The sequence below is a fragment of the Hesperophylax consimilis genome, chromosome 15, assembly GCF_061612785.1.
Source record: "Hesperophylax consimilis isolate HC1 chromosome 15, BYU_Hcon_1.0, whole genome shotgun sequence".
Taxonomy (NCBI): domain Eukaryota; kingdom Metazoa; phylum Arthropoda; class Insecta; order Trichoptera; family Limnephilidae; genus Hesperophylax; species Hesperophylax consimilis.
The window spans coordinates 19,097,365-19,123,973 of NC_142850.1; the positions used below are offsets into that span (position 1 = coordinate 19,097,365).

General features: G+C 34.4%; 1 protein-coding gene across 1 annotated transcript; it reads left to right on the plus strand.

The window, feature by feature from the left end:
• Window positions 1-7,981: 7,981 nt before the first annotated feature.
• On the plus strand, window positions 7,982-21,153 carry LOC149417429 (abasic site processing protein HMCES). The gene is made up of 5 exons (XM_089640022.1): window positions 7,982-8,112; window positions 10,352-10,592; window positions 17,004-17,198; window positions 18,933-19,172; window positions 20,714-21,153. The coding sequence occupies exons 1-5, from the start codon at window positions 8,093-8,095 to the stop codon at window positions 21,014-21,016; spliced, it is 999 nt and encodes a 332-aa protein (XP_089496148.1). The 5' UTR covers window positions 7,982-8,092; the 3' UTR covers window positions 21,017-21,153.
• The last annotated feature ends 5,456 nt before the right edge of the window (window positions 21,154-26,609 follow it).

Genomic DNA, 26,609 nt, shown 5'->3' on the forward strand with positions numbered 1-26,609 from the left:
ACTGATCAAATCATAAAGGTCATCGACATTTAACTAAATGCTGCATGCTTAACCATTCAAACGTAAAAATATTTAATGGCGCTAATGGTTATTGCCGATCTGATAACAACTTCAAATGCGAGGAAGTTCCAAAAAACTGGATCCAAATGTTATTAATGGCAAACAAAAATGTTTAGGTCTCAACTATTTTGATAATAAAAATAATATTTCTGAAGTTTATTATTATATTTATGACATGTGATGTCTGTAATTTAAAAAAAAAAACACTATTTATTGCACAATAATGCTTTTGACGTTTTTGATTCCTTGCAACATTTTTAGTACTGATTTTATATTAGGTTAATTTTTATTTATACCTTACTTCCTGAGCTTTCCATTTTTTAAAACATAATATAATATATTTAATTTTAATGGAATAACTTTTGAATATTACACCAAAGTAATATTTAACCATTGAAAAGAAGGGCCAGTGGTTTCACAGAATTTGAAAAATTCATCAAATTTCAAAGTTAATTTTCAAGTTCTGTTATTATATTGTCACTGGCCAGTTTTTTCACAGAACTAATTAACTTTGAAATTTGATGAATTGTTCAAATTCTGTGAAACAATTGGCCCTAATAGATCTAAATAAAGCATGAAACAGAACTGAGAAACAGAAAGTAAAATAGTAATGGTCGCAACTGGGAATCGAAACCAGTCTTATCAGGACAATGCTTCTAACCACTTGACCATACTCTATACAAAAGGAGATTATCGTAAGAATTTTGTGCTCACTGCTACTATTCTCCTGCTGTCGGTGTTCTCTGTACAAAAAGACCCAGGAGGTTATAAAAATAAATAAATATTGATATTTTCATTTCAGTTTTTTTATGCCGTGCTTGAATTAAATATATTACTTTTTTTAAATTGAGCTGCGATTTTTTATTGCTTTCTTTAATTATCACTTCGAATTTAGCGCATTTCAATCTGTATTAATAATTTTAAAATAGTTGTTAACCTGAAAAATAATGTTTAGTACTGTAATATTTGAATGATTTTAACAGGGTGTCTCTTGAAAGAATGAATAATTAATAAAAATAGGGTGTTGTAAAATCTCTTCATATATTATAAAAGTTGAAAAATATTTTATTCTCAATGACATAAAATACTACTTATTATAAAGAATTATTGATAAAAAAGGTGATTCTCAAAAAATTTTCTTTATCAATCAATCATGTCTATTTTTGGTATTTTTAATTTTACATGTGTTTTAATTTATTTAAATGTTTGTCTTCAATCTTAATTTGACTGTCAATGATTTTTACAGATTATTTATATTTTATAGAAAAGTGTATGTATACTGTAGGAATCAAATAATGGAAAATAAAATATATTGAAATAACAATTAATTATTAGCCAAATGTTTTATTTTAGATTTTTACTATTTTCAGGGTTTCAAAATAATGTGAAAAATATAAAAAAAGTAACCAAATTCATTTTTTTTCATTTTTAGAAAATGAATTTTATAAAATATTTTACGATAAAAGAGACAAAATCAAAAAAACTAACAGACCGAACGATTAGTTTTACATGACAAAATTTAAATAATTACTTATATCATTGATGTCGCTATTCCAAATTCCTGTAATATTCAAAAATCTGTTTCTGAAAAAATAAGAAAATACACAGATTTAGGAAATGAGATTAAAAGAATTTGGCATTCTTAGACTATAAAAAATATTACCATTTGTTATTTCGGCTACTGGCATTATACCTAGTTCTCTCATTAAAAATTTAGGCGTATTAGATCTGTCAATGAATTTATGTATAAAAATGCAAAAATCAGTAATTTTAAATACATGTAGGTTTACGAAAGATTTTTATAATTTATGTTGAGGGATCAGTAGGATTTGTAGGTCCAGTTAGAAGTTCTACCGAGCTGAACCCTCTAATATGAAAATATCTAGAGTCTGTGAATTATTTTCCCATTTGATCTCTGGTAAGTTGACGTGTTGTTCTTGTATTGTTTTGTGTTTATTATGTTTATATAATGCACTTGCATAATGTGGATTGACTAAATGATCATTTGTGGAAGGGTTTAGTTTTTCCTGTGGGGAAGATTTAAGGCCGAGTGTAGACCTGTCAAAGTCAACTATTTTCGACACACAAGAACTCTGTTGTTCATTTCCAAAACAATATTTTTTCTAACTAGAATTTATTTTAAAAACGTTTGCCTAAAAACAGTAAGATGGCGGTAATGTAAGTCTTCGTTATCATCGTTATAAAAGTTATGAATTTCAGTTACCAGATGGCACTATTTTTTTGTATTATTTATTTAATTAGTTTATACTACGTTAGAATATAAACGAATATATACAAGGTAACATTTAATTTAATTGTATGTATTTCAATATTTTTACAGAAAGCCTGACATTTCATTTTATATTATTATTATAACTATTTTAGATGGGGAAGAGGAAGGTGGGGAAGTACCTGTCTATTTAGATCTAGTCACTAAACACGGCTAAAGCCATTTGGAGAAACGTTTCAATTCTGAATGGTGGTCTTACACCAAGGCGATACTGGGAGTATTTTCCACTCTGGAACGTACCGCATATATAGTATTTATTATTTTAATTAATCAATTGTGAAATAACACAAATCAATCAAATAAAATTTATTTGCGTACACTGGGTTCGAACCCGCGACCTTCGGAATGGGAGTCCAAAGCCTTACCACCGGACTACGCCGCACAGTGGGCTGAAAATCGCCTTTCATAGACATAGAGACTTGAATTTTCAAGAGTATTTTTTTTGGCTAGAAATGGATTTTGCTGATCATTAATATGCTATAAAATTTCGTACGAACCCATTGCGTGTACATATGAGTATGCTTTGTCTAGTTTACAATATTTTATTTACACTGCAAGCCTAAAAGCATTTAAGCATTAAAATGAATCATCAACATTCAAAAATGTTTTTTTCAACTTTGAGGATTTAAAAAAAAAAACCGCATGATGCGCCACAATACGAAGTATGTCAAAAAAATAGTATTATATCTGTGTGTAAGGATGGAATAGCCAACCTTATGATTCCAGAGATAGCCTCATTTTTAATGTCAGTGCCATTTTATCAGCGAAATTTTATAGCATATTAATGATCAGCAAAATCCATTTCTAGCCAAAAAAAATACTCTTGAAAATTCAAGTCTCTATGTCTATGAAAGGCGATTTTCAGCCCACTGTGCGCCGGCCGTCAGATGCATGCATTGTTAAAAATATACCTACCTACATCTGGTAAAAAAACAGAGAATCTGTGCCCGTTCTCCCTCGGTCAACCATAACCGTCATAAATAACATTATTGTTTTCTAAGGCCCACAGAAATAAAAAAAAAACATTGCGGCTTCGACCTAACCGTCCACAAAATGTGATTCAACAAATCGCATCTGGAACGAAACTGGCAAATATTCAACTTGACTAATCTTAACAATTAGTTTGAAAGCTTGTTGATATTGATATCCATAATCCATAGTAGACCTCAGAACAGGTATAAAACTTATTGAGGACTATGGAAATGGAACAAAAATAAATACAATTAAACTTTTTCAAAGTAATATATTTAAAAAAAAGAATCGGAATGTGGCCTGAAACGGCTTTAGCCGTATTAGGTGACCGGATCTGTATAGCCAGGTATTTTCCCATATTCCTCTTCCTAGCATCCCATGTTTGTATTGACATAAAAAAGATAGTGCTATGTATTTGTCTTTGAGAAAGGAATGAAGCAACCGCAAACAACGCATAACGCTGCTTGCGGTTGCTTCGTTCCTTTCGTTTCAATGTGTTTATAAATTAATACTGTCACTTTTTCATACAATATTTTACATGAACATTTTATTTTGCCAAAATAATAAAAACAAACATGATTTATTTATTTATTAGATGTTCCCTCTTTTGTGAGAACAATTCACTTGTAAAAATTCAGTTAATTCATAAATAGGTACAAACAATTACAAAAATATAATCAGACAAATCATACATTTGCATACAAACAAATATATATATTTATATATGATACGATGGCAACAAACATGGTAACACTTTTAGCTCAAATTCATTGTAAGGATATATTCTTATTACTTCTACTCCACTTTCAGAATAAATTATAATGTCACAGAAGTCCTTTCTTGTAATGAATAATTGTCCTTGAACTTGAAATGAATAATTATGTGACTTCTTCAACACAAGTATTCCATTCTGCACGGCAACGAAGATATTATCTTCCAGAGCTGCGTCGAAAATAGTTTTGTTTCCGATTGAGGGCAGGCATTTTACTTCCACTATACCATTTTCTCCAAACAATCCATCTGGACTTGCCCCCAAGTATGGCCATTCCTTTCTCAGAAAAATACCACATGGCGACACTTTTACCTTGTATCTTTCCTCGTACAAGTCAATCGCAGTCTTTTCTTTGATTCTGCATTGAAATGAGTTCAAAAGAATTTGACATTCTCAGACTATAAAAATATTACCATTTGTAATTTCGGCTAATGGCATTATACCTAGCTCTCTTATAAAAAATTTAGGCGTATTAGATCTATCAAAAAATTTATATATAAAAATGCAAAAGTCAGTCATTTTAAATACATGTAGGATTACAAAATATTATCATATTATTAATATTTATTTTTTTTAAATATGGTATAATATCATATAATTTAATAATAATAATATTTTAATTATAATATATATTTTAATAATTATCATATATATTTTAATAATTATCAAATAATAACTTAATAATATAATCGGTTTGAAAAATAAACAATAACCAAGACTCCGACCATGATAGCGCCATCTGTTGGGATATTTAAAAGAACCTTTTAGTTCGTTGTTCTACCGTATTAAAATTTTCAAATAGGCGCCACCAGACGGCCTATTTTAAAAGTAACTTAAAAATCTAAGTGTTCTTTCTTAAATTATAGTATAAAAAATATTAAATTAACTTTAAAAAATGGAAAAATATAATACCAATAATTTATCGTTTAGTTTTGTTAAATAAACGTATCCAAAGTTTTATAATCTGCATTTTAAAAACAAGAACAATTAGTGTTTATGAAAAAATTAAACTACGAACCTATTTTATTTATTTTTTAGTTTTTTTTTTCGTACGTTTAAAGAAAACCCCTTCAGGTATTTTTTGACGATATTCAGCCTTTAATAGTATTTTTTAAAACGCACATATTACGGTCTGAAATAGGTCATATTTTCGATTTGATTTTGATAATTACTAAGCCTATGTTAATTTAAAAAATGTATAAAAAAAAATTTACTTGTTGAAAACACTATCATTATCGATTTGCTTAATAATATTATCATTATTTTAAATTAATAAAAAACTACACTCGGCCTTAACCCAGACGTAAAGTGGGAAAATCCATTAAAAAAAAATGAGATAAAATAAGGAGTTGGGGACACCCCAGGACACAGCACTACAATGAATCAATCAATGAGTTGGATCATGCCTAACGTCAGAATAACAGAAGAAGGAGTATGAATGTGATGTCAAGGTTTGTGTTCCAAGATGCCCCATCCTGTTATGGACGTTAAATGGATGTTTATGGATATTTATGGATATCTATGGATGGTTATGGATATTAAATGGATATGTCCAGAAAGTCGGAGTATTTCACGCTTTGCAATAAAATGCAAATGGAATATTTATGAACATATCTGAAAACTAAAAACTTTTTTTGAAAGATGATGCAATACGATTTCAAATTTTATTATTAGAATTTTTTTAAATGCAAACATAAAAATAACTCGTCTACTAAATTAATCTAAAATTATTGATAATGAAAGAAAAGAAAAACACACACATTTTATTAGACAAATTATTATAAAATCACACCCATCACTTCACTTTTTTTATCATTTTTTATAAAATAATTAATAAAAATTTTACAAAGTTTCATCATTTTTTGTAAAATTGCATGTTAATTCTTCTGTGGTTAACTTCTAGATTTGAATATAAAGCATGGTGTTTAATCTTTCTAATGGAGTTTAGATCATGTTTCTCACCATGACAGTAAGGGAGACACAACAATATCTATGAAACCTATATGAGCTCTTCCCAAAAGCGAATTAATTAACCTGAGGGGTTAAATATATATTTATGGATAAGTGGGGGGCACAAACGTATATTTTCTACATCAAACTATTTATTTATTTATAAGTACATGTTACTTGATTAATACATTTATTAAGAGAAGATACATTAGAGCACCATATTAGGCAGCTGCCTGTTTTATTATAATGTGCACTTAAGGGGGTGAAAGATTAGAGATATAACTCCGATACGCTCTCCATATAATCCTATACAGACCTGTCACACCTGACAGATGATGTGTTATAAGTGTGGGCGTGGCAACGATGATGCGCTGTGATCTGCTAGCCAGGCTATATTTGAAAATTATGCGACCCCCTCTCCTGCCGTGGGAGGAGAGGGGGTCAGATTAATTTACGGAGCCCCGTGATTACGCGGCTGTCATCCGTCAAGGTGACAGATCCCATACAAAGAAATGATATTCCGCGGAAATTCCAAAACCCTATTAGAGGGATAAACAGTGAAAATTATTTGGATTCATTGACAGTAAGCAGTTTATATATAAATTAGACACCTAAGTCTTGGATCATCAGTTAAGACAGATCAAACATCGATTTTTCTAAAACCTGTTCTTTTATTTTATTGTCATAAAATGCATCTCATCTGTTCTCAACACAGGATATCCAAGTGTTACAGTCGCAGTTTAACAAATAAGAAAATTTAAAAAAAAAACCCGCCACCAACCCCAAACAACGAAAAAGGGGGAGGGGACTGTTGAAAAGGGAGATGATCCGGCTGGGAAAAAGGGGCGGGTTGGGATGTTCAGAAAAAGGAGATGGAAAATGGACGAAATGCGTATTAAATTTTTTCATGTTTTGTGTATGAAAACACATGTTTTATCGCAAGAGACCCGACATACATCCAGTTACTTTTGGAACCGGTTCCCCAAAAAAAAACAGGGGGTAACTAGAGAAATACTCACCCTGAGAGGTTTCTAGATAAATTCTGAGAAAAAAATGAACAAAATATTTGGTCGTTTTTAAATATATATATATTTTTTAATTTTGACGCTGATGTTACAATACGTTTAAACTTGCTCACAAACTCAAAATAAAATGTGGCAAGTAAAAAACACGCTTATGTTTAAAGTAAATTCTTAATTCAAACGTTGTTGATGTATGACAACGAATGAACGATATATAAGATAGTGGTCGGCGTTTTCGTATTTTCGTCGAATAATACATTCTATAACATGGGCGTACTGAGATAACAAGATACGCTTACTCGCTTATACTATACTAGCTGACGTGTAAACGCGCATAGCGACTTTGTTTTATACCATTTAGAGAAGACGAACACGTAATATTGTAGGAGACGACTTAGTGCTATTGGGTTGTCCTTATTATACTTATATGTTGCTACGTCCTCCATCTCACTTTTCCTAATGACGCTGAAAATCTTCGGGAAACAATTAAAATAATTTGGGTGTATTTACGAACGAAATCTTATTTCTTGGCTTCTACTAGTGTTTGTAGGGTAATGAAACCATTTTCTCATCACACATGAGGGCATTTTGGCACCTTTTTAATTCAATTTACTTACAGGTAGCACCTTATGCAACGCGTGGCAGTTTAGTACTAAAACTACGGAATCGAAAGCACTACAATTGACTTTCGACTTTGAGATTTCTACAGCGCGACTATATAAAATATATCGGAACGTCATTGATTTTTAAGTATTTCAAAAGTAACCAGCTCCAAAAATAATCGGTACTTCGGAGAAAATCGATCGTCAGTGACAGCATATGAACCGGTTACTTTTAATCGGGACAACAGGAATATCGACCATCTCTAATGGCTAGCATCCCGCCATTTTTGAAACAAAATACTCGATACGTCAGATTTAATTCCGTGTTTCAACTGTTTTATAAACGTCATAATATTATGATTATAAGCCTAAAGCAGAGTGTGAGTGGTCCATTTACGATCAGAGTATTCTTTGATATTTAAACATGTGCGGTCGCACAGGATTGTAAGTTTAGTTTATAATACAATGGACATTGTAACAGTTTTTAGTAAAGTTGTCTAAATCCGCTTCATTCAAAGGCTCTTTAAAGAACATTTGATTTCAACTTAAATATCTAATGGAGACATCGGGGGTTTAAGTATACATGCACAAAATAGGTTTTTAAGTTGTTAATTTGGGTTACTTTAATAATTTATGCGTATTTCCTAACCCCCAAACTTAACTTTAATTGAGAAAAACTGGAACATCTTTTACCATCTCCCGACATAATAGTTGTTTCTTGTAGTAGTTAACCTTTAAATGTTGACGTGAATTAGTAGGTACACTATTGCTGAGGACCCGCCTGAGGGATGGATTTTGTTGTGTACCACTTACTGCCTTCAACATTTTGTACAAACATGAAAAATCTGTTCAAAATTTTTATCTGGATATCTTTATTCGGTAATTATTTACCTACGACTACCGTTTGAGAAAATATTCCGTACATGTTAGGTTAGGTTGGATTAGGTAGAATTAAATCACAAACCAGTCTATACAAACCTAGCGTAGCCCACAAACTACTTGAAAACTGGGATATAACTCTAAAGGGGACGCGAGCAGGCGTTATTAAAGGGGCAATTTTTTGTAGTAGTAAAAACGGTAGTCGTAGGTAAATATTTACCCTTTATTCATCTTAGAAATAATAACAAGCTCAATAAAATAAAAAATCAGAATAAGAGGAACTTTATTAACTTATGTGACAAAAATAATGCAATTTAACAAGCTTTTTTTATTTATTTACTAAAAAAATATATACACAAAATTTAAAAAAAAAATCTTATTTTTTTGCATGTGCAAGTAAATGGTGAATAAAACTAAACACCAACTAGGTCCATAAATCTAAACAAAAAAATTGTGCAGGCTTCCAATTCACAATGGTGAAAGGTCATATTGCTGCAACCCAGGCATATGGGTTTCTTACATGACTAACAGGCAAAAAGCCTTAGTCTTTTGAGTTGATATGAACATACCAAACAATTCTTCTTGTCTGTCACAGCAGGTTCGTTATGTACTGCTTCTGGTTGAGGTGGTGGAGGTTTGTCTTGACCGACTCTCTGTTTTAATTGAGGTAAATTAAGTTCCCTTGCCATCTGTTTCAAGAAAGGGGAACTTTCAATAGGTTCTGTATTTTCGCACGGCTAATAGAGTATATATGTGTTTATTTCACATAAAATTACATATTATTGTTGACTATAAGCCTGTAAGTTTCTATAAGAGAACTAACTGTTACAATACTGTCAACCTGCCTCAGAGACGGCAAGTAAATTCTTACGTTATTGCTGGTCACCCGTCTACCTTACTGCACCGATGACGCAATGCACACTGATCGGTAGAGCAAGAGATCCTAGAAAGGTACTTGGAGGGATGGAATGGTACGACAGAAGGAGAGGGAAATATAGGATTAAATGTATGCATAACGTCTGACTGACGCCCACGTCGGCAATTAAGGGTTAAGTTGAAACCAAGTGGTATTTATAATTTTTTTGCATATTAAGCGTGAAGCGGAATTCGACAAGCCTATTAAAAAATTTTATCTCTTGGCAATGCACTACGTCGTGTAAAATTTTAAATCGATTCGCTAACAATAACACCCCTTATGTAGATGGCGATTAGGTTTAAATTCCCGCTGAACACCATCTGCCTGTTTCGATTTATGCAAGAAAAAAACATCGCCATAAAGTGGCTTTTATTTTATTTTGCGGATGTTCAGGCACAAAATATTTTGCAATCATTTTATAAAGAACTTAATTTGCCACATTATACAATAAAACCATAACCGAAAATGGGTTCATAAGTAAGAGATTTTGAACTTTATAGCAGTTTTTATAGGCATGATACATTATTTTTTCTGGGCTTATAAAAAGACTTATCAAAAAAGCACTGGATTATTTCAAAGGTCAAGATGTGTTCTACTCGCAGTATTTAATTAAATAATCTAAAACATTTCTAAGCGATCAAATTTTCAAACCAAAAATACATGATTTGAGATTTTCACGGCCAAAACTGTTGTGATTTGTTTCTGGGGTATTATGCCATGTTGCGCTACCTCCTTCTTTAGCCAACGTTTCGGACTGCATTGCAGTATCAAATAAGGAGGTATTGCAACACGGCATAATACCCCAGAAACAAATCGCTATAAAAATACATGTTATTGCATAACTATGTAGGGCATCGCCTTAACCACAAAATTGATTTAATTTTCTAGATCTTTGCGGGCCACAGATGTCCAGTGTGCTTGCGCATATAAAAGAGCTGGTGAGGTTAATTTCCAAAAGCCAGATTTGGTCGAAGAGTATAACTTTGGCAAGGAATACATTCCCAGCTATAATATTGCACCTACCGATGTGACTCCAGTCATTGTGTCCGCCGGGAACTTTGGGGCTGGACAAAATGATGAACAAATAATTAAACCAATGATGTGGGGAATGGTTCCTCCGTGGCACAAGGTAAACCATCTCTGTTAAAGGATTAGATAACTGAAAATATTTTGAAGAACCCTTTTTTTATTTTTTTTTTTTTATTGTTTAACTTATAACATTGTTACATTGTACATAAAATTAGATAATCATAGGTAATAGTGAAAAACATAAGTTATTGAATTTCTACTCCAATGAAGAGTGCTAGCTCTTGAGCTTGGCGTAGGAGTTATTTGACAATTATTTCATGTTTCCTTTGCAATGCTATGTTTATCAGTATTTTTATATTTTACTTTTAGTGATGTTTTTTTCTTTCCCTCGACATTTTTTATAAAAATACTTGAGTAGTAGTAGAGTTCTTCTTGAATGGTTGCCTCGTTGCTGAGATTCATAATTCGCGTATCAAAACCTTTCCGCAACATTAAGACTGTGGAGGGGGTTTTAGGGATGGTAACAAAGATTTTATTGAAATTATGTTAATCAGTATTGTTATATCCTGTTTTACATATTGTAGTGTAAGATCTTACACTGGTTTTACATATGTATAGGGTTAGAGTGTCGGGCTCTCGGAGCAGCCTGACGCGTTTTGGTCGGTCTCGTCTTTCTTCGACAATTACAAGGGATATTTCATACATTCCGCCCTTAAAAGTGTCAATAAATGTTCCTTACTGTGTTCAAATTGCTTAAGTGTACTAAAAACTAATTTTACTGTGACCAGTGTGGACGTATAACGACTTTAAGAATAGGTGACAAATAATATTGTTAATCCTAAGATGTGTGAATTCCAATGTGTATAATACGAGACCAGTGCTTTGAACATTCACCAGATGTGATCATCCCTTCGGCCCTTGCCCCTTGCCCCTCGTCCACCCGCACCAATACTGCAAACCCCGCTGTACGACGCATACAGTGCGGTTATAGAATGTGGGCCATATGACATTGCTTAGGCCACAGAATCGTCGTTTCTCGGAATCTACCCTTAACCCGGACAAGAAGAGAGTCATTTGGCGACTCATGCAACCCCTGCCGCAACCTCCGCTCCCCACCGCTCGTGCCCTTCCGCGCGTGAAATAATGACATCGGAAATGAAGGATGAAATCGGACTGAACCCGCGCTCTTTGGTTTGCTGTCTACATGGAGTGTTTTAAAACAATTGTACAGTGATAAAATATCTATTTTTAGTGGTAGTTTATTTGTTTAGTCATTCTGGAACAGTTTTTTCTTTGGTTGAGTTTAGGATTAAGTTAAATGTTATATTAAGCGTATAAATATGTATTTTTTTTTATGTGTGTAACGATATGTTAAGTTGTATAAGTAAGATGTTTATGTAGTACTTGGAAGGGAATGGCCGACAAAGATGTCGATGAGGTTCGCTATCCATCACATCGCCAACCCTTCGGTGGCGCAAAGAGGAGGACGGAACGTGATCAATGTCGAATTGGTACATGGAACATTAGAGGAGGAATGGAAAGAAAGATGAACGAACTATGTGATACAATGGTGAGCAAATGTTTGGACGTACTGTGTATAACAGAGAGTATGAAAAAGGGTAGCGGTACAATGCAGCATAATGATAGGCTCGTCATTTGGTCTGGGAGACCAGATACGGAGAGGGCTTGTCAAGGTGTTGCAGCGCTACGTCTCCCAGAATGATTGAATGTATGTTGCAGTATGAATGTGTAAGTCCGAGAATAATGTGGATCAGATTTAAAATCGGTTTGACAAGGGTGTTTCTTGTTATTTGCTACACCCCTGTCAATTCTGAAAGCGATGAAGTGAAAGATGATTTTTGGACTGGTGTGAATGATGTAATGAGACTAAAAAATATGAACGAAAGGATTATAATGGCAGGCGATTTGAATGGGTGGGTGGGAATTAGACGTGACGGATTTGATTCGGTCTTAGGTATGTTTGGGGATAAAAGAACGAATGACAACGGGAACAGAATACTTGAAGTATGTTTAGAGTGGAACCTGTTTGTGTCGAATACTTTCTTCGATCATAAAGGTATCCACCAATATACGTGGGAAAGAGGAAATGAGAGGTCAATTATTGATTTTGTAGTAATTGACTCTAGGTTGAGAGCTGTTACCGAGGACACAAGAGTTTTCAGAGGGGCTGAGGTCGAAACTGACCACTTTCTTGTAGTGTCAAGAGTAAACCTCTTTCGCGGTTGGCGCTCTAAAGTGAAAACGGTACTAACTCCAACAAGAGTCAAAATAGAAAAACTACAAAATGATAATGTGAGAAGTAAGTATATGAATTGTGCAGAGATAAGATTGAATGCGAAGGAAATGGATGGTCTAAGCATAGACGAAACATGGAACCACATAAAAGTGTGTCTTTGTGAATCTGCTAGGGAGGTTTGTGGAATAAGTACGCAAGGTAGGAAGAAAGGTGATGCATGGTGGGATGATGAGATTAAAGCACTGGTCTCAGAGAAGAAGAAAGCATGGTTATGTCTGATTGCGGCTGGCAGTGCTTCCAGCGAAGAGAAGTATCGAGCGAAAGAAGTATATAAGGAATGTAAGAAAAAAGTAAGAGTTGGAGTGAAAGAACGAAAGAAACGCCTGGAAGAGGAAGAAGGAATGAAAATGACAAACCATTTCCAAGAAAACATTAAGTTGTTTTGGAAAGAAGTCAAAAGGTCCCGGAGTGGCCCAGAAAACGGAAGCATGAAAGTGATAAAATCAAAAGATGGAAAAATGTTGACGAATGAGGAAAAAATAAAAGAGAGATGGATGAATTATTTCGAGGAAGTCTTCGAAAGCGAAGTGAGTGACAGTGATTCCAGCGGTGAATCAGATATGAATGACGATGGAGTGAATGTTACCGAAATTAGCATGGATGAGATAGAAAGTTCGATTAAATGTATGAAGAATGGTAAGCCTGTCGGGTTTGACAATATTGCTGCTGAATATTTTAAAGGAGGTAGCCGTATAATTCTCACATGGTTGTGCAATCTTTTTAACCAATGTTTAAAGGAAGGTTATACGCCTTTAGACTGGAGAAGGGCTGTGATAATGCCATTATACAAAGGTAAAGGGTCACGTATGGAATGTGGGAATCATAGGGCTATTAGCCTGCTAAGTTCAGTTGGCAAGCTGTATGGTAGAATTTTGATTGAAAGAGTAAGAAAGGAAACAAAAGATAAAATATGGGATGTGCAAGGTGCTTTTATGAGTGGAAGGGGGTGCATGGACCAGATCTTCTCATTGCGTATGCTCACTGAGAAGTTTCTGGCAAAAAACCAGAAACTTTTCTGTGCCTTTGTAGATCTACAAAAAGCATACGACCGAGTCGACAGGAAAAAGCTATGGAAGGTGTTGTCCAAGTAATGGAGTGAATACATATCTGACTCAGGCAATCGCGTCTCTGTATGAGGGAAGCGTTGCATGTGTTAGGGTAAACGGTGGTTTTACGGGGTGGTTTGATATCACAAAAGGTGTTAAACAAGGCTGCGTAATGTCACCGTGGTTATTCAATCTATACATGGATAATTGTATGCAAGAATTGAAAGAGGTGGGATTGGGCGCGAATTTGAATAATTTGAAAGTATGTTCCCTGTTGTATGCTGATGATGCGGTGCTGATTGCTAATAGTATAGAAGATCTACAGTCTCTCGTGTCTAGGATGAACGAAGTATGCATGAAGAATGAGTTAATGATGAATGTAAGTAAGTCTAGAGTAATGGTGTTTGAAAGAGAGAGTACGAAAACAGTGTGCAATATAATTGTGAATGAGGAATACTTGGAGCAGGTGGATGAGTTTGTGTATTTAGGAAGTATGTTTACGAGAGATGGGAAGGCTGACAGAGATATTGAAAGAAGGGTAAATGCAGGTAATTCCGTTAATGGAGGACTGAACGCCGTTGGCGCTAACAAAAAACTGTCCAAAGAAGCGAAGTTAGCAGTCCACAACGGAGTGCTGGTACCTACCTTGATGTATGGAAGTGAGGCATGGAACTGGCAAAGAAAGGATGAAAGTAGATTGAATGCTGTTGAAATGAGATCCCTGAGGCGTATGTGTGGTAAAACCATGTTTGATCGTGTGAGGAATGTGGAGATCCGCAAAGAGTGCAAGGCTGATGTAAGCGTAATGAGTAAGATTAAGAAAGGGACGCTTAGATGGTTTGGGCATGTAGAGCGAATGAGCGAAGATAGGAGTGTAAGGAGGATATATGATGCAAATGTGAATGGTAGCAGAAGTCGGGGACGCCCGAGGAAGACATGGCACGATCAAGTGAATCAGATACTAGAGTCGGGCCATGTCAAGAGTCAGAATAATAGAAGAGTATGTATGAGACGATGTATGAATGTGAATGAGGCAAGAAGTGTGTGCCAAGACCGAGTTGTTTGGCGGTCCGTCCTCTCTGCCTACCCCTGCGGGGAAACGGCGTGATGGTTAGTTAGTTAGTTAGTTTAGTTTAGGGTTAGATCAACCCAGGATATATAAAGATATACAATATAGATATATATATACTTACCATATAAGGAAAAATCCTGAAGATGGCACTGGAAGTAGTCCAAAGAAGACTCGTTAAAGTAATTCTAAAAAACCATCATATTATTCAACTCGTGAATTATTCAGCGAATTTAAAGTTTTACAATTAAATAGAATCTATCAAAAATGCATTATTTCAAATCCACAAAGATAAACTAATAATAGTCATTGAGCACCAGACGGAGAACCACGGGATAAATAATAATAATATTTGGTGATTTGTATAGCGGTGTTTTTGTGAAAAATCACCTCAAGGGCGCTGTACAGTTATATGATCTATCTTATTACTAACTACAGACTAGTCAAACTAGTTAATCCCTAAACCCAATACAACAACTGCACAAAACCGTTACACATATGTACTGAGCTATAAATGTTTTAACAAACTCACTAAAGAAATACAAGCTAAACTATAAAATTTTTGAGAATAATAATTTTACCTCAATTGTTTGTGTGGTATAATTTTTTATGCTTTTGAAAATGTATGTTTTTTTTTTAAATTTTCTGTTAGATCTTTTTTTTTTGTATCTGTTATTCTGTACATGTATGTTCATTAATTTGAATGTCTATGTTTATAGTAGTATTCCTGAAACTATTTAATGCATACAAATCACGATAATACTCCCTTCCTAATAATGAGTTATTCTCCATTAGTAAGGTATTAATAATTAACCTTTCCTGGAGTAAGTTACGTAATGCTGGCCGTGCTCTGGGGAGTGAGTTTTTTTACATAAATTAAAGAATACATTTTTTAGGAATAGGAAAATGCCCATAGATGACAATACGATGCATATTTACAGAATATGCATCGAATTAGAATATGCGACCCCTGTCGTCCATAGCCGTCCATACTCCTTTGGCGAAAGTGTGTACCGTCGTTCATTAGCGTCCATACTCCCGGAAAGGTTAAATTCAAGAAACATTTATTATATAATTATTTACCATAGTTTAAAAAAATGGCAGATTTATAAGCTTGTATTGCCAAATGGTCATAACCATCATATCGGTTATTGTCAGATTTACAGCCTTGTGCTTGTATTGTTTACTTTGGGTATGCTCACATTCTTCTTCGTTCAGATTTTAATGTGATTTTCTTTTTCATTCTAACAATTTGACCGGTCGGTGGCCGAGTTGACATCGCGCTTGGGTCCCACTCGGGCGTAGTGTGTTCAATTCCTCGGCTGGCTAAGTCCTCCATCACAACACAAGCAACATTTTCAGCTCACTGTGGTGGTAGTAGGAGATTTTCAAATATTGTCAGGTTATTCGTAACCCGGGAATCTTTGTCTTTCTTTAAAAAAAAAAAAAAAAGTTCTGGTAAGCAACCAACCTTCAAAAGTCCAAAGTTTTTATTTGCCGTTTTTTGGCTTTTTCACAGTACAGCAACCAAGAATTTACCAAACCCAAGTCTAAAAAGTGTATTATTGTTTTTAGGGTCCATTTTATGGATTTGATCCAAGTGCAATTCAAAGTGCTCCATTTGGTGGTTGCAAATATATACACCTACCAGCAACGGGGTCCTCATCTTCAAATCAAATATCCTTCTATTTCCGAAACCTATCCATCTCCGATAGCATTATTGTTGCATCCTTCATCATTTGGTGATCTTTCAGTTGCTTCACCTATATAAAATATTTAAAAATATACTCAAACACAATGACATTGCGAGCTCAAACATAGCTAAAATTAATAGCTGGTGTTATTAGAGTGACATTATCTCATTGAAAATTTAAAAATTTAGAAAACACTGTAACAAATCGCAAATATTTATCACAATATTTTTATAAATGAACCCTCACAATCGTATCAGCTGGTTCTGAAAGGGATTTAATATAATATGTACATACATTTAAAAAAAATTGTAAAAATTATCAAAAATAAAAAAGTGGACAATTGTTTTAATAAATCATGAGAATGTTTAGTTGTAATAATTTCCAGGGCAGTTACAAGTCTCACGGCCTATCGACTAATAATTGCAGACTGGAAGGACTCACAACATCCAAGCTCTTTGGGAGTGCCTTGAGGGAGGGCAATAGATGTGTGATTTTAGCAGAAGGATTTTACGAGTGGCAAACTACCAACTCTTCCAAACAACCCTACTACATCTTCCATCGTCAGGATGAAGGAGTCAAGGTTATGTAATATATTATTATAGTTTGCGCAAATAACACACATTTAGGATTGCCAAATGATAACTGAGAATCAGCCTTTTGTCTTGCTTTCACTAATTGTTTTTAGCCAAAAAAGGGACAAGTGTATTTGCATATTTGAAATTCTTTACAATGAATTCTTTTATTATTGTACTAGCTGTTCCACACCACGCATTGCTGTGCAGATAGAGAAACAATAGCGCGAGTTTCTTTTACGTCCAAAAGATAGTGCTCTTTTAAAAAAAAGCATGTTTGTTCAAAAGATGGTGCTGTTTTTCATAAAAAGCATGATTTTACCTGTTACAGATGACAAAAACCATGTATTAACGGTCACAGGTTACATCTATATAATATAGGTATATAAAACACAGATGCGTATTCGAATGCAAAGTTGTGTCAAAATTTGAAAGCAATCAGTGAAGAACTTTTGGAGATTTAAGATTTTGAACAAACAAACATTTACATTTTTATTTATATAGATAGAAGATATATGTAAAATCAATTTTTTTAATTTTCAATAGAATTTTCTTTTCCAAAGTCGAATAACAAGTTTGAAACACAAGCAATGCATTTGTAGATTTATTTATTTTGAAGGAAGCGTGGAGGGAAAGTTGAGAAAAGTACACGTCTGCAATATTTCCTAAGGGTACCCGCAACCTCTGGGTCCGGAATCAAGGAGCTTACTGATCCATCACATAGTCACACAAGGGAGACTTTTGATACCCAAAAACACGACAACAGCCTCCGTGGTTATGATCCTTGGCCACAAATCCGGAGGTCGCGGGTTCAAATCCCAGCATGGTAAATTTAATTTGAGTTATTTCACAATTTATTAATTTTAAATAACATATAGAGTATTTGCGGTACCAGAGTGGTAGATACTTTCAGTAACACTCTGGTGAAAGACCACCGTTCCGAATCATAACATTGTTTGAAATGGCTTTAGCCGTGTTTGGTGCCTAGACCTGAACAGCAAGGTATGTCACCTTCTCCTTCCTCTCACTACCTGCAGCCTAACAACTCAACTGGAGATGAAATAGTTTCACTTGCTCCAGACTCTTGAGCGGTACCTACTCATAAAAATTGCCCAAATACACCATATTATACAGAGTGTATCGGCACGTATCCGACAAACTTTAACCAGCTATTCCTTAGCACATTTGGAGTAAAAAATGTAATGGGCACTTTGCTGTCCGGTAACATTTTTTTTTAATAAAAAATTTACTATTCATATTTTCACCACATGTCACCACTGTTTTATCCTTTGTCAAAGTTTGAAAACCCACTTGGCAATATTTTATTCGAGTTTCGTTAAATAATATACGTACGTACCTACATTAGCGCGCTTTTACGATCACAATGAAATGGCATGGCACCATTCGTCTCATTTTTAGCTATTATTATTTAGTGTGTATGAAAGAGCGAACACGCTTTTTGACACACTTGCTTATAACAGCTGTTGAACACGAGAAACAATGCCAATGACAGTGACGGAGTGTGGATTTTTTTATCATTTTTTGTTTTTAATTGAAAAAAAATGTTACCGGACAGCAAAGTGCCCATAACATTTTTTACTCCAAATGTGCTAAGGAAAAGCTGGTTAAAATTTGTCGGGTACTTGCCGATACACCCTGTATATGGCAGTGCCTTCAGCATACAACAAACTGCCACTACAGACCATAGCAATAATAAATATATGTTATATTCCTGGGTACAGATGGAGGACTCATCTACCTGGGCGCTGGCCCAACGGCGGCACAACGGGTGGAGTGGTCCCCGCTTGCTCCTGATGGCGGGGCTGTACGGGGCCTGGGAGCGGGAGGGGGAGGGGGAGGGGGAGGAGGAGGACTGCGGCACCCTGTATTCGTACTCTGTCATCACGAGGGAAGCCGATGAGACTATGAGTTGGCTACATCACCGTATGCCCGTCTTTCTCAATGGAGAACAACAAGTGGCCGTATGTACATTTTATTAATATGTTGATTCTCAAATTTTTATTTATTTAATTATCATTAAAAGGAGATTTTCAAAGATTAAATTACATATATCCGTACGAATGGGCTTTTACATGATACACTGAAACTCGCTTAAGATTTTTTTCATGTTTAAGAAGTTATGTTTTTTCGGTCCCTTGAATACTGAATTTTAAAATGGCCCAATTTATACCACATGTAAGGTTTTCCCGCTTAAGTTATTTTTATCCAGTCCCTTGGAAAACTTCTTAAGAGAGTTTCACTATATACATATTATTATATAACTGACAGTGACCGGGTATGTCATGAAAATGACAATTCAATACACCTACACAAAGTGATATAAAGTTATGAAAAATTTAGTTACCTATGTAACCTAGTTTTTGTATCATCACTTTTTAAAGGTGTGTTGAATTTTCATTTTGATGAAATATCATGGAACCGTAGCTGACATGTACCTGGATTGAACGTTGCTCAGGATTGTGAATGGTTTCGCTATTGACTCACTTGATCTTGCCTTGTCTTCCTCGGGCGTCTCCAACTTATTCTACCATTCAAACCAATCTCTAAACACTCCTGGCATCAATAAGAACAAATTTTCAGCCAAATCGATGGAGTAGTTTCTTGGTCTAGGGAGCACACACGTATGAACATTTCCTTTTATTTATACAGAAGATTATTAGAATACAACACAAATATTATAGTGCCTCCCCATTAGTTCATGTCCAGTCCTTCTTGCCGGAGGTTTGTGTGATATTGACATTAAAAAAATAATAATGACTTTAGCTGTGTTTAGTGACTTGATTTGAATAGCCAAGTAATTTCCAACCTTAATCTTTCCACCAATTTTTTTTTAATTTTTTTAAATTTATTTATTCATTTAAATTTACACACAGTACAATATGATACAAGATATAATTAAAATATTTTGTGATTATTGATTATTGTACTTTATCAGGTCGAAATTATTGGTTCCTAACTAGGCAAATTGCCCGTTCCAAGAAACCAAAAAATATGTGAAAGTAAGTGTGTGATTTGTCTATGTCTATAATATATCTCATTAATGTTTTAATTTGTGATGTTTAATCGTTACAATCTTATGATAGAGTCGAACTTGAGCTGTTGTGTATGTTTCAATTGTGTATGAGCAATAATTAGAATAATGGAAGATATATATATAGTGTCTGATTAGTCTATGTCTATTTATTACGTTTTTTAACATTTTTTCAGATTCTCCTCTGCCCAGTCCAATCAGCCATTTAGTTATTATTGGGCCTATGTATGAAATATTACAAGTTTTAATGTTTAATTCAGGGGGGATTTTGTTGTACAATTTAGGTCCCAAGTATGTGTGTGTCTTTTGGTACTTTGCCGTATTGCTCGTTGGGATAAATATAATAATTGAAATAATTGATAATTGAAACTCTTGTTTCGGTACTCATAGAAAAAATATCTATAAGACCTCATAAGAAAGGTTTTTATAATAATTTTTGTTCCTTTGTTAACCTTACTGTGTCTGTTACAGGACTGGCTAAATCCGGATATTCCATTTGCCAAGGGTTTAACAACTACAAGTACGGACCTTTGCTGGTACCCCGTGTCCACAGCGGTCAACAACTCCCGCCATAAGGTCGCCGATTGCAACCAGCCCATCTCCGCCGGCCTCGTGCGGACGTCACAGAAGAACAGGGAGCCGGGATCCAGGAGTTTGATGAGCTCCTGGCTTAAGCAAAGCCCGGTTCCAAAATCCCAACAAGAAAAACCCAGCTATGAACCTTGTACACCCAAGAAGTTAAAGCTTGAAGAATGTGACTCCGACTCATCTTAATGAGTAGTATATGTTAACACTTTTCTATGCGGTTGTCACATGTGATCTGCCGGTGGCATAATATAGTTCCTATAATACCAACAACTAAAAACTGAGCCTTTTCGGTTCAACAAATTTTCAGATTACCGGAATCTTTAAGAAACAGCTGAATTTTCGGAACATTCGAGAGTTTAACATTTTTCAGGACCTTTTAAAGTAGATGTTACATAGTTTCATAAATTTTTTTTCTTTTTACCTTTTAAATCGGATACTATGGATTTACCAATGTTATATGTTTCCTCGCTACTCCGTACAACTCTTTTCACTAAGGTCAGTTGCTTTTAAGCTCGGCTTGGTTGGGATATCGAGCTCAGCGTGGTTTAGCACATAAAACCGTGTATAGGACGTAAGCATCGATATCACCAATACACGTTTTTTCTATGATTTAAACCTTTAAGTATGGATGTCATTTTTTAATAACACTACCCTGGAAGTGTAGTCTCACAGGCTCCTATATTAGCAGGAGCCTTTTTTTAATAAAATGATTCCAAAATTTGATTCGTTTCAAAACTATATCTATATCAAATCTTAGGACGGGTTGTTTCGGAGAATTTGAACAATTCATCAAATTTCAACGTTCATTTCCGGGTTCTGTGAAAGTCCTATTCAAGTTCTGTTATTATATCATTATAGGCTTGTTGCTTGACAAAACTGAAATTAAAACAGAACTTGAAAAAATCTTTCACAGAACTCGAAAATGAATGTTGAAATTTGATGAATTGTTCAAATTCTCCGAAACAACGCGTCCTTAGGTTTTTAATAACAAAAATATATGAATATATAGTTGACTTTTTTTTATTAAAAATCTAGCAAAGTTCAAAATCATCAATTATGGCACTTTTTAGGTAATTTCGACTGTAGCAAGTTTTTTTAGCTATTAAAAGAATCTAAACTTATTCATATAAGAAAATAGAGATTTTTATCTTAAAAATTAACCCAAATAACACTACAAAAACGAATGTATCGGAAAGAAAATTTTCTGATTCCAAAAAGGCAAAGAGATATCATTTATTTTTCAGGTGATAAAAAGCTTTCTGAAAATGAGCTTCCTTCTTTTTGATTAGCAGTCCACTCCTTTCTAACCTAGATTTTTTTAAATTTGTAGCATGACATATTCAAAGTTGGTTGCTGTCATTCTGATAAAATTAAAGAACTGCCACTGGTCCTCCATGCTTAATGGAACGAAAGCGGCTGGAATTTATTCTCTCATCCAACTGCTATTCCAACAACTTCACTGTCTTTAGGTCCTTTCGTCTTTATTGACAAAATTGTGTAAATTATGACAGCAGCAACTCGTTGACAGGAAGCCATCTTAACCCCTCAGCAACGTAAGCAGATATATGCGTTAAAAATACGACAGCAGTCAAGTACAATAAGCGTGTTTACACGTCAACGCGTGTCTCTCCATAGAAATCGTTCTTACTCCGTTATTATTTTAGTTACATCCCTCAAACAAAAACTAAAAGGTCGATTATAGATCAAGCTACACATCACTACCAAGTTGTCTATGGAAATACAAAACAGGAATCTGCTGACAGTCGCATAATTGACACAAAATTTTTATCCGCGCAAAATGTCTGCCGGTAGCGCCGCGCGCTTCACATATTAAATTTTTATAAAATATTTTTATATGAAATGATAAAAAAATGAGGTGATAAAAGTGTTTATTACACATATATACAATAGAATAAATATTTTTGTTTACATAATCTGTGATTTTAGTACCATTTTCACCTAAAAACATGACGTGAGTCATTTTTAACCTATTTTTCATGTTTCCATTCTAAATTTAAATATTTACAAATGTTAATATTTATTTATGATACAACAATTTGAAAGCCTATTTTGTAACCTTTCTAAAACAGTTTTTACTATTCGGCTCCGTTCAGTAATGTTTCATTTATAGAGCTTTGATTGTGAGGCGGTAATAAGACAACGTTTTCGTGAAATTGACATTTCGGTTAAGACATCTTAGCTTCAAGTTCGCGAAATGTCGGAGGGGTTAATGTAATTTAACTAACAAGTGTATCGGTCGCTGTGAGCACTTATATAAGTTAAACTTCCAAACAACTTGAGCATTAATTACCATATTTTGGACGAATATGTAAACGCACTTGTGAGTAACTTATCAAAAACTTACATCAGTCGTAAATTTAACTTGTGAACGTAAAGCTAGCCTTAGATATTATGTTTTTAATATTTAGGCCCAATTGTTTTGCAAAAATTCATGTGTGACAAGATCATCAAATGGCCATTCAATGCCTTTTTGTTTTTTTTTTACACTTGAAAGGTCCCCGTTAAATGCCGATTCTAGATGCGTTTCAGCTTTCTATCAAATTGTAATAAGCTGACAAGCTCAACAACACGACAGTTGTCCTCTTCTGCTGATCACAATTTGTTCAAAAGCTGAAACATTTAATTTGGCATTTAACGGGAACCTTTCAACTGCTTGCCGTTTGATCACAATGTTTCACAGAATTCGAACAATTCATCAAATTTAATATTCAAGTTCTGTGAAAGTCCTATTCAAGTTCTGTTATTATGAAAGTACTATGAAACAATCAGAACATGTTGAAATAATAACTTTCGTAGAACTTTGAATTTTGATGAATTGTTCAAATTCTGTGAAACAACCCGACCTAAGTGTTACAAACACATTGTTTTCTCGTAGTCCTTATGTTATGACTTTTTCAATTTGTATTACTTACATTAAGTATAAACACTTTATTTTTGTTTTAAAAAATATTATGCTGAATTTGTTATAGGTGGTGTTTTCACACAGTCAAAATAATAAAAACCAGTGTTTAATTACATTTTTTTTAATAAAGTACGCTTGTGTATCTTATAATATAATAACCCATTTTACATAAAATTATAATTTTTGTAATACGCATTACTTATTGCTTTATGGGGCTGATAAATTACGCTATACACATCATGGCTTGGCCCATTTCAGCATATCTCTCGTCATCAATCCCAATGGGAATGTATGACGAGCGATATGCTGAAATAGGCAAAGCCATGAGAATTAGCGTGGTCTGTCACAGGCTTTAAAGATAAAGTTCTAAATACAACAAGATTTACATACATACTATATTCTGCACCTTGAATGTTACTATGATTGAAACACAATTTATTATTCATTCATATTATGAATAAGTACAACAATGTTGATATGTAACAAACTTATTAAATAAAAACTAAAAAATTATGAACTAAATACATATAAGTAATTGGCTGAGTACATAGCTACATAATATGTATGTATCTACATACACGTATTACTTAAATACAAAATTAGAGTAGGGGTCACGATCCACAGCAAAGAGGAACCAACTTGAGAAGAAGACTACATACAAAATATAGTAGTATAGTAGTCCATACACAATATTAACTTAACCATTTGTATGATCCAACTTTTTGTATGGTTGCAATTGAAAAGTCATCTATGACTTGAAAAACAGTCTAATTCCTTACAAAAAGTTTTTCTACACAAAAATACAGCAATCATGGAAAAAAGTCAACATCACACAACTATTATTCTGTGTCCAGAATAATGTGCCATAAACTTAAATTTAAAGCGAAATACAGGGTGCGGCAGAGAGGACGGACGTTTTTGAGATGGCTAGTACTCTCCCCCTCCGTCTACGAGAGAGTTGGGGGGGGTGCCGCTTGACTCGTTAGTTCCTAACATTGTTTTACCAGTTGTCGTCATGGAGCCGTGGACGGTGGAGCACCGCGTTTTCGCCTATGATTGTTTCGTCCGAAATAATGAGTCAGTCACCGTCGTACAGCGTGAGTTTCGTCGCCACTTCAACATTCATCGGAATAGAGCTGTTCCCTCTCGAAACACCATCCTTCGTTGGGTTGAATCACTTTGCAGGCGTGGTGAACTGATCAACAGAAGACCAAGAGGAGCTCCGCGAACAGTTCGAACTCCTGAAAATGTTGAACGCGTTCGACAAGTTCCAAGAACGCCTCCAGCACTGCATCAACGATTTCGGCCACCACATGCCTGATGTGATTTTCCACACTTGACTGTCTCAAATGCTATTTCCTCGCGAACCTGATTCCATCAATAAATTTGTTTTTGAGTAAAAATCAACTATTTTATGATTTTTTTAAAACCGTCCGTCCTCTCTGCCGCACCCTGTATAAAAAGCCTACTCTGTGTATTATACGATTCTTATCTCTACAATAATAGTGTATTTTAGGGAAATCCAATCGAACCAACTCAAAACAGAATCAAGCACTCCTTACGCTGGTAGCAATAATAAATTATTATAAGCAATAATTAGTCGCCTGTAATATCAATACAAATTGAAAATATCTCCCGAGTAAAAATAAATGCCGCCGACGGGAATTGAACCCGCACCTTCTGATGTCCGGTCAGACGCTCTGGACCGTCAGCTTATTTCTAACACGCCAAATAATTCAATATGTACTAGTACTTCAATCAACAATTACTGTTTATTATTTTTTTTTTTCGCTGGTAGCAAAAACGAACTCAAACAGAATCATGCACTCCTTACACACCTTTAAAGAGTGTTATAAAGTCATGAAAAGTGATAAAACAAAAACTAGGTTAAATGGGTTAGGTTTGCAGGTTAGTTTTTTTCATCGCTTTTAATGACTATCCACTCGAGCAAATTTTTGGCATATTATGTCAAGTTTGCAAAAAGGTTTTGAGCGATCGCTTGCCTTAATGTACCAAATTTATAGGACCTAAAATTATGGAATAAACGATGAAATCTAGGTAGATTCTTTGGCTCTAAACCGCAGTAAGAAGCTTCATGTTTCCATATTAATATTTTGAGGAATGGTATCTCTAAATAGTACAAAACAAAGTCAATATCCGCGTCTGTCTGTCTGTTTGTTCGCTTAGTTCTTCTAAGCTATGCAACGGAGTTTGATAGGGTTTTCACTATCATTTAGAGATTTTTTCCCGGAAGGTTTATATATATAATACATGGATTAGGGTGTCCCAAAAAAATTAAAGTTGTTATTTTTCAACGCATACCCTCTAATTTTGTTTCAATAATGACAAAACACTTATAAATAAAATTTCGTTTACTTAGGACCACTGCAACCCGTGCCGACTTGCATCAAAACATGTTAGTACTTTTACATTAAGACGCCTGCGAGCAAACGTGTTGATGAGCTTGTAGTTACTTGCTTTTTTGTTAGTAAACAAATATCACTCATTCAGGCAAGATGTCGTTAGATTTACGCACTTCTAAAAAGGGTATATTTTTAATAGGAGTTAATAAAAATAAATGAAGATAGAATCTTCTTGCAGCGGCAAAGAGAGCCAGGTCGTCCTGGCTACTTAGGGGGGGTTGACAAAAAACTGACTGATAAAAAGGAGAGAGAACAATCGAGGAAGAAAAGCGGCGTACTAAATTTGTATCTGTGCCAACTCCTTCAACATCGTCTTAAAAACCGTTACAAAACGACTCATCTTCTGATTCTAACGACGACACAAATTTAGAAGATTTTCCAAAATCGTTACAGAAAACTCAACTGCAAGAAGATTCTATCTTCATTCATTTTT

Coding starts and splice junctions, on each gene's coding strand:
- LOC149417429 (XM_089640022.1), top strand. CDS start 8,093: ATGTGCGGTCGCACAGGATT. Junction 8,113..10,351: donor ATGTGCGGTCGCACAGGATT/GTAAGTTTAGTT, acceptor TTAATTTTCTAG/ATCTTTGCGGGCCACAGATG. Junction 19,173..20,713: donor ATGGAGAACAACAAGTGGCC/GTATGTACATTT, acceptor TGTCTGTTACAG/GACTGGCTAAATCCGGATAT.